This window comes from Eumetopias jubatus, unplaced genomic scaffold (genome assembly GCF_037043125.1).
Source record: "Eumetopias jubatus isolate StellerSeaLion01/CBP00866 unplaced genomic scaffold, mEumJub1_p1.0 scaffold_11, whole genome shotgun sequence".
NCBI lineage: Eukaryota > Metazoa > Chordata > Mammalia > Carnivora > Otariidae > Eumetopias > Eumetopias jubatus.
Window position 1 is genome coordinate 43,161,822 of NW_028274817.1, and position 9,102 is coordinate 43,170,923.

The 9,102-nt window shown below is 43.6% G+C and overlaps 1 protein-coding gene across 2 annotated transcripts; it reads right to left on the minus strand.

Moving 5' to 3' along the window:
- Nucleotides 1–1,022: 1,022 nt before the first annotated feature.
- TCEAL1 (transcription elongation factor A like 1) lies at nucleotides 1,023–5,295 on the minus strand. Of its 2 annotated transcripts, none has more exons than XM_028097060.2 (3): nucleotides 5,195–5,295; nucleotides 4,689–4,755; nucleotides 1,023–4,344 (listed from the first exon to the last, which is right to left on the minus strand). In XM_028097060.2, the coding sequence occupies exon 3, from the start codon at nucleotides 4,330–4,332 to the stop codon at nucleotides 3,841–3,843; it is 492 nt and encodes a 163-aa protein (XP_027952861.1). In that variant the 5' UTR covers nucleotides 4,333–4,344; nucleotides 4,689–4,755; nucleotides 5,195–5,295; the 3' UTR covers nucleotides 1,023–3,840. The 2 variants fall into 2 exon arrangements, with proteins under 2 accessions (XP_027952861.1, XP_027952862.1); XM_028097061.2 differs by having other exon boundaries at nucleotides 4,677–4,755.
- Between the last annotated feature and the right edge of the window lie 3,807 nt (nucleotides 5,296–9,102).

Sequence of the window (9,102 nt, forward strand, 5' to 3'; positions counted from 1 at the left end):
GCTCTGGGATTGACCAGGCAAGCTGCTTCTTGGACATGTGACTGAGATCCCAGCCTTCTGCTTGGGCAGGGAGGTAGTTAAGAGGCCCAGAGAGCCAGGCTATAGATGCTGCTGACCCTCTACCACCAATTCCCCTGGCCCCCAAGTCACGGGCAGGGCCTGCAATGCATAGGGATGTTCACACAGGAGGTGAAACCCCTTTTCTCCTAAGCTGTTGGACCACATGCCTTTGCAAGTTCCCTTTACCCAGAGTCTTCTTTGACTCCGGGCCTAGGCTGACACAGACATCAGAGGCACTGCATGCACAGAGCAATGTTCAGGGCAGAATCACCGACACAGGCTGGGGCACATCTGAGGCCCTTTGGGGAGTCTGCGCAAGGAGGGTCGAAGAGGGATGGGTGAGGTCTTGTCTGAGGTCTAACCCCTTTTGTGGAAAAGCTAATTCACTAGACTCAGAAGAGCCAGCTCCTTCTGCTTCAGCCCCAGGTTACCTGGTCAGACCCAGGTCAGACATCTACCTACTCAAGGACCGTCCCAACCAATGCTTCCAGTTAGGAATCCTTGGGACTTTATCTCCTCCCCTTCAAAAAGTTCCCCAAAAGAGAAGGGGCAAAGGAGGGAAAGGCAAAGTGCTCTGACCTGCAATGGGGACTGCTGTTGCCCTCCAGATAAGTGTGGCCAGGACAATTTGGCCACCAGCCTCAGAGGGTTTGGTGCCTCCTGCAGGCTGGAGCAGAGAAACCAAAATCAGACCCACCCTGGAGAGAGAAGTGTGACTTGGGTGAGCCTTTCCACCTCCTACCTGGGCACTGCCCCTCTGAGCACCAGCGGGGTGGATTCTGTCTTGTCAAACTGGCACAGTGAGCCTCTGGAAACTTCTCTCATTCCAACTGGAATCCAGCCTGACCAGCATCCATCAGGCTGCCATGACCTTGAAGAATGGTTTGGAGACATGAAGATCCCCCCAAATGGCATCATACAGTGGAAAATAAAAACAAAAAAGGTCAAGGGCACAGGATTGGTTTACCATTTTGTGAACTGATCACCAAAGAACTTTATTTCTGATCCACTTTACTCATTGGAAGGAAGAAATGCAAGGCATTACATAATGCCAGTCGTGGAAAATACATCTTGCTATTTTCTTGTCCTCAGCTTTTTATTCTGTGTATGGTCTTGCTTCGCTGCAAGAAATCTAAATTTTATGTAGTAAAATTGATGAGGCTGTTTTTAGTTTCTTAAAAATATGCTTGGACAAGCCTTTCACTTTTTTTTTAAGTAAACTCTATACCCAGTATAGAGCTTGAACTCACAACCCCCAAGATCAACAGTCGCATGCTCTACTGACCGAGCCAGCCAGGAGCCCCAAGCCTTTCACCCTTTTATATTTTTTTTTACATTTTTTATTTATTTGACAGAGAGAGACACAGCGAGAGAGGGAACACAAGCAGGCCTCCCACTGAGCAGGGAGCCCGATGTGGGGCTCGATCCCAGGACCCTAGGATCATGACTTGAGCCGAAGGCAGACGCTTAATGACTGAGCCACCCAGGCGCCCCAGCCTTTCACCCTTTTAAATTCTGATAAAATCATCTGCTTCTTTTTCTATTTATGTCATAATTTACTTTTACTAAAACCAGGAGTATATTGCATATAGCAGTGGATCTCTAATTTGTGTGCTAATTGATAGAAAAGGAAATTTAGTGGGTCTGGGGTAGAGCCCAGGTCCCTGCATTTTTTATACGAGAAATGCTGATATATAAGATATGAAAATAATTTTAATGTTGAATTTGGGGTAACAATTCTTCCTCCCAGTGATCCTTCTGGAATTGCAAATCATACTTTCTAGAGAAGTAAACACACTGAAGCTACACAGTCCATCAGACAGAAACTCAGGGTTCATGACTGGGTCATAATTAAAAAAAAATTATTAACCACTATCCGTGTTTCTAGAATTAATAGGATCAATAAAACAATCTTAGGTGTTATAAGGGTAGTTTGAGAAATCATAATCTCTGATACACACATGTATATATATGTATATACATATATAGTACTTTAATAACTTACAAAGTACTTTTGAATGCTTCTTGGTGATGTGGGGTGGGGTAGAAGGGAAATGCCCTAGCTTTAACCTAAGTCTTAATATCCTCTTTAATTTATACAAGCTGAGCAAGTCAGCTGAATTGGTTAAGGCAAGTCTGCCAGAAAACCCTTGGGAGGGAATTCGCCCTAAGGCAAATGTTAGGCACCTAAAACCATAGTCATTTTTGGAGATTATTTGGGAGGGAGGTTCCAATTCAGAATACACAGGGTTTTAGAGGGGAGGGGGGAGGGGGAGTTGGTTAGCCCGGTGATGGGTATTAAGGAGGGCACGTACTACATGGAGCACTGGGTGTTATACGAAAACAATGGATCTTGGATCACCACATCAAAAACTATGTATTGTATGGTGACTAACATTAACATAATAAAATTTAAAAAAAAATACACAGCATTATGGCTGGGCCACAAATTTGTCTCCTAGCTTGTCTCAGTAAATTCATGTTTGAATGAATTGGGGAAAAGATGAGGCTTTCAGGAAAAAAAAGGGATTATTTTGCTAAGAACTCTTTAAGACCTTGAGGTTTAAGCAGCACTGGGATGCTATGCACCTGGATAAGTATAATATTAAAGCTGAAGGAGGGGCATTCTCCATTTATCTGTAAGAGACACAGTTCAGCTTTGGCCCAGGAGGGACACCAGAGCAATCAGGGAAGCTTCGCAGCTGGAGGACCCAGGCACCTTAGCTGTGGGGGGGCGGGGGGGGTTTGGAAGGAGCAGGACCAAGGAGAAGAGGCAGCTGTGCCCAGCAGATGTGACAATATCCAAGGGAAGAGAATATCAGGACAGAAATAGAATGTGGCACTCACCTGGGATCTCACAGGAATTATTTCTGGGTGTAAGTGAAATCTCCTTTGGGTTCTATCCCCTGTATTTGAAGGGTATCTATAGGGGTTGGGGGTCCTGCATGTGCAGATGGGGGAAAACCAGGCAGCTCTAAGATTTCATTTGGCTCCACAGCCACCTTGTAAGTCAAGCATCATTCCTCTTTCAATGGGAAAAGAATGACCCTTAAATAGAAGTACCTGGTTTGTTTTTCTGCCTGAGATTTAAAAGAAACATGGGATTGGGGCACCTGGGTGGTTCAGTCCATTAAGCGTCTGGCTCTTGATCTCAGCTCAGGTCTTTATCTCAGGGTTGTGAGTTCAAGCTCGCATTGGGCTCCATGCCCAGCATGGAGCCTACTTAAAAACAAACATGGGATTTACTTTTCTTCTTTAAAGTTCTGAGAAGTATTTATTAAGGGCCACATTGTCTTTATAAGCTGACTGACAGTTTTTAAAGTTTTTCCCATTATATATTTTTTGCAACAAAAGTAAAATGTCTCGAAAATTGAGAAGTTCCGATGAAGCAAAAATGAAAAACAAACCAAAACACCTATTACCGCAGAAAGCCACTGTTAAGCCATTTAAGTATATACTTTCAGTTTTTTCTTTGCATATTAATATATAAATATACATTTTTTACAAAAATGGGATACAACATATACTTTTCGAAAATTTTTTTCACTTCACAATATATAATGTACATCTTTTCATGCAAATGGGTGAGACTCATGATTGAAAAAGGGAAACTTGCAGCTTGTGGGCGGGGAAAACCCAATTTTATGCCAGTTACAAGTGAAACACCTAGATTAAAGCCACGCGAAAGTTATAATTGAGATGGGCAAAGGTATATGAGAAAATACAACCTTCAGGTGGCCATACTTATATCAGGCAAAACAGAATTAAAGGCCGAACACATTAAATAGGATAAGGACGGTTCCGTCTCGCCTTCCAATGCATAACCATCAATTTGTTGCGTACTCTTTTCATTTCTTCCATCTCCTCTGCTACCTTTATCATCTCCTCATTGCTTAAATTTCTGCCGTGTATGTCCCCTCTAAATTGCGGGCGAGAGCGAGCCAGCCTCTCTTTAAAGCTTCCTTCTTCTAGCTTATGTTTTCCCACTCCACAAGGAGGCTGCTCCATGGGAGGGCGCTCTTCAAAAAGGTCCCTTCTAGAAAGGCGCTCCTGAGGAGGGCGCTCCTCGGACACCAGCATCTCGGGAAGGAGCTCGGGAAGGAGCTCCTCGGGAAAAAACTCCTCCTCCGAGGACTGCTCCTCGGAAGATGGTTCCTCCGGAGACTGCTTTTCGGGAGAGTGCTCCGGAGACTGCTTTTCAGGAGGCTGCTCCTCATCCGTCTTGGGTGCGCTCTGTGGCTGTTCTTCATTTTCTTTGCAGGATTTTTCCATGTTCAGGATGGTCTTTAAGTACAATTATTCATAGGAGACAAGGCTGAGTCAACACACTTGGTGGCTGGAACAAAACCCCGGCCCCGGGTTCCCATACCCGTCTTTTCCCGTATCGGGGCCCAGGTTCCCCAACCTACGCTTGCCGAGGGGCTCTCTGGCCCTGGGGACCCCGCCGCGTCCCACCCCTCGCAGCCTCCCCCGCCCCCTCCTTCCCGAAAGCCCACCATTTTCCCAGCAGGCCTTGCCACAGGCCTCTCCCGCAGTAGCAGGGGCGGGGCGGTGGTGCCGCCGACTGCGTTCCCATCAGCGTCCTCCCTCGCACCCCATCCCGGGCCACTGCCCACCCTTTCCCCGACCTGGACCTCTCCTGGCGCTTTGCTCTAGGCGTCCTCTCCTCGAGGCGCACCGCTGTGACCTGCAGACCTGCAGACAGACGCAAGACAGGGTAGGGGGCGGGGAGTGGGGAGGAGGGAAGGACTGACTGACACCACACGTCCCTTTCCTGGGCATTAGCCGCCGCCCCCACGCCGGCCCCCTCTGCTGCCCCTCCCCCAGGCCGCACCTCAAGCTTCATCCTCCGTGCCCCACCACCCTGCACCCCGCAGTGCTCGTCATTTCTTTTCAGGCGGCAAGTGGAAGCAAAGGATTACTTAGAAACTATTTCTAAGTGTCTGTGGCCCCCAGGGGCCCCCACTCATCTCCCCACCTCACCCCAAGACCACCATTTTCTGCACCGAAATGTGGGCGAAGGGGGGCGGGGCTGGGTCTAGGAAAAGGCCTGGTACTCTCTGCCATCCCAATCCCAGAGGTTACTGGGCAGCAAAGACCCTCATGCCGATTTAAGAAGACCAAGGGGACTTACTTCCTTCTGCTCTTCCCCTCGACCAAAGGGCAGGAGGCAGACGGTGTCTGGACAGGCAAAAAGGACCAGGAGAGAGGGACTTGGGCAGACATAGGCTCCTGGTCACGTGAGGGCCGCGCGTCACCGCCGAGCTCAGATCCCCAGTTACGACTTTGACCGCGGGCGGCCGTGCCGCAGCCTGCCAGTATTTCCTAACACGCAACACATCAGGCATCGTCACTCACCTCTTTGTTTATATTTGCCTTTTCATCGTTACCAGAGACGGTCAGTATCCAGTCTTGGGAGTTATTGCCTCTTCTTATCTGCTGCTTACCCTGATATCACCTCTCTCCCTTATTCTCCCGTTGTTCGCCACCAAGGCCCATTATTTCCCCTACAGTCCAGAGCCTTGCACTGAAATTTGGCTATTTGTCCTTAATGAATCGATACCATATGTCACCTTTCCCATCTTTAATCCACATCCCTAACTCCATCAAGTCCGTTTAGGCCCTATCAACATGGTTTACTTGTCACTTTTATGGAAGATAAGCTTTCACTTTTCCATGACTTAAGGATTTTTTTGAGCCCCCAAACCTGTATTACAAATAGAGGCTCTAGTCTATATTAGTAATCATTCAGTTCTAGAACTCTAAGAGTTGTTTGTAAAGTATATAAATTAAAAACATGAATACTTTGATTTTCATAAATCAAAATACACATTTGTCCATCTAAGTACAAATAGTCTAAAAATGTATTTATTATCTGTAATGGGAGCATTTTTGGTGGAGACTGGCATTATTATATATGTGTATATATGGATACTATTTTTAAAAATTTTTAAGTAACACCACCCATGGGGCTTAAACTCATGACCTCAAGATCAAGAGTCACGTGCTCCACTGACTGAGCCAGCCAGGCACCCCTATATGTATGTGTGTGTGTGTGTCTGTGTGTGTGTGTGTATGTATATATATATATATATAAAGAGATTTTTCTGGGACTCTAAATCCTTAGCCAGCCACCTCTTGGTGTTGCTGGTCGAGAAAGTGTATATTCGTTAAATCAGCAAATACCTGGGTCCTGAGACTGCTGTACCCAAAAGATTCATCACAGAAGATATTCATATCCAACTATGCAATAATTCTGTTGACCAGACACTGAGTAGCAGGATTAAAATCATATTAACATATTCAATTGTCATTACAAGTATGTACGTTTAGATCTAATGGTGTTTTATGATCTTCAACCTCATGCCTGCATCTTACTACTCATATCAGCCTGGATGCTACTTTCTCATGCAGGTGCCCTTTCTTCCAGAGAGCAAAGTATACCTCTCCTCTCTGTATTTTATAGTTTTAGGGTTGGTGGCTATCAGATCTGTGAGGATCCTGGGATCATTTTCTTTTTTTTTTTTTTTAAGATTTTATTTATTTGACAGAGAGAGACACAGTGAGAGAGGGAACACAGCACGGGGAGAGGGAGAGGGAGAAGCAGGCTTCCCGCCGAGCAGGGAGCCCAATGCAGGGCTCTATCCCAGGACCCTGGGACCATGACCTGAGTCGAAGGCAGCTGCTTAACGACTGAGCCACCCAGGCGCCCCTCCTTTTCTTTTTCAAACCCAGGCTGTCTAGTAAGTTTCCAAACAAATTCATATGGGAATTTTCCTATTTTAAGAGCTTTTTGTCACTTTTTTCCAACATCTAATTTACTTTGTGTTGAGATAGCAAGACATATTCACTTTTGTATCTTTTCCATAAATGTTTTACTTTTCAATTTTTCAGTGATGTGTGTCTTTTAAAATCCAAGTTTCACTATGCCTTCTTTATTCTTTTCACCAAAGGCTGGCTTCATCATTTGCATGGTTTCTTTCCAAGAGGACCCCTATTTTATTCATTTTTTCACTTCTATCCTTTTCCCCCTTAACATCCTGTGATGAAGAACTTACTACCTTAAAAGACACTGATTGAAATTTCATACAGTTGTCATTCAGAGTAGTTTTTTCTTTTATTGAGCTGATACCTGCCTCCCAGTAGTTTACATACATTGGTGTTGGTTCTGCCCTCTGGAGTGATACGAAACAAGAATAAAGTAACAAAAGTGCCTTTTACCCTTGATAGCCTGACACTGCCAGAGTTAATGTTCTAGTTCTTTCCCCTTCCCAGTTGTGAGGCCTACGGGGCAATCTACTTGAACTTTCTGTGACTCAACTTCCTCATCTGCAAAATTGGAGACATAATAATACCTACCTCATGGGATTGGGAAAATGAGTAAGTCTGTATATGTAAAGGACTTGGAAAGGTACCTAGCACATAGAAAGCACTCTGTAAGCATTAACTATAATAATAGAAATAGTAATAATATGACCTAATGCTAATATTACTATGAATTATTGTTTATTGTTTATTTATTTTTTTAAAATTATTGTTTTTTTAAGATTCTGTTTATTTATAGAGAGAAAGCAAAAGCGAGAGAGATCACAGAGGGAGAGGGAGAAGCAGACTCACTACTGAGTGGAGAGCCCCATGCGGGGCTCGATCTCAGGACCCTGAGATCATGACCTGAGCCGAAGGCAGATGCTTAACTGACTGAGCCACCCAGGTGCCCCTTTAATTATTGTTTTTTAAATTAACATTAATTCAGCATGTATGCCAGGTATTGTGCTAAGCATTTTCAATATGCTATCTCATTTAATCCTTAAACAATTATATTCTCACCAGGACTTTTTTATTTAGGCTTAACCTCTCCAGTTATTTCAGTTCTTTCTGATATGATATACTTTTTCAAATTCTCTCACTATCCTACATGCTTCTGAATTTGTAAATGCCTCTGAAAATACTGAATGTTCTGCCTAGTGTAGAATGGAGTGATCTTATCACACCTTCATTCTAGGTGTGATATGTATATGTACACTATACATCTGTAGATGCATCCTAAGATCATAGTAGATTTTAGATGCCATATCACACAGTTAAATCCACTTTAATTGCAATCACCTGACACCGCCAAATCTGTTTCACACATCCCTGTTAATACACTTACATAAATCATTTAATTTTTAAAATTTTAATTTAAAAATTAAAATTTTAAAAATTTTAATTCCAATATAGTTACAGTGTTAAATTACTTTCAGGTGTACAATATAATGATTCAACAATTCTGTATTACTCAGTGCTCATCAAGATAAATGTACTCTTAATCTCCTTCACCTATTTCACCCATCCCCCCACCCACCTCCCCACTGGTAACCATTCGTTTGTTCTCTATAGTTAAGAGTGTGTTTTTTTGGTGTATCTCTTTTTCCTTTGTTCATTTGTTTCTTAAATTCTGCATATGAATGAAATCATATGATATTTGTCTTTCTCTGACTGGTTTATTTCACTTAGCATAATATTCTCTAGCTCCATCCATGTTGCAAATGGCAAGATGTCATTCTTTTTCATGGCTGAATAATATTCCATTGTGTGTGTGTGTGTGTGTGTGTGTGTGTGTGTGTGTGTGTGTGTGTGTGTGTGTGTGTGTGTATATATATATTTCTACACCTTCTTTATCCATTCACCTGTTGCTGGACAGTTGAGCTGCTTCCATAGTTTGGCTATTGTAAATAACGTTGCAAAAAATGTAAGGGTGCATATATGTAAATCATTTTAATTTTAACCCAAGTATAGAAACGTCTGTTTTTCTGGGCTAAATGTTGTCTTGTTAGATTCATTCCCTTATTCTTTGAATCCAAATTCTATCATTCAGTACATTAGCTACAAAATATTAATTTAAAGCATGCCATTAGTACTAAATAGGCTATTAAATTCAGCAGGCTCAGGAAAGATCTAGGGGAGATCTCAGCAAAGAGCTCTAACTACAAATGAAAAAGTTCCTTTCCCCTGTTGGGTTTGGCAGCCAGGAGCGTGCCCTGTCAGGCCAGTTCCCCTCCT

Coding starts and splice junctions, on each gene's coding strand:
- TCEAL1 (XM_028097060.2), bottom strand. CDS start 4,332: ATGGAAAAATCCTGCAAAGAAAATGAAGAACAGCCACAGAGCGCACCC.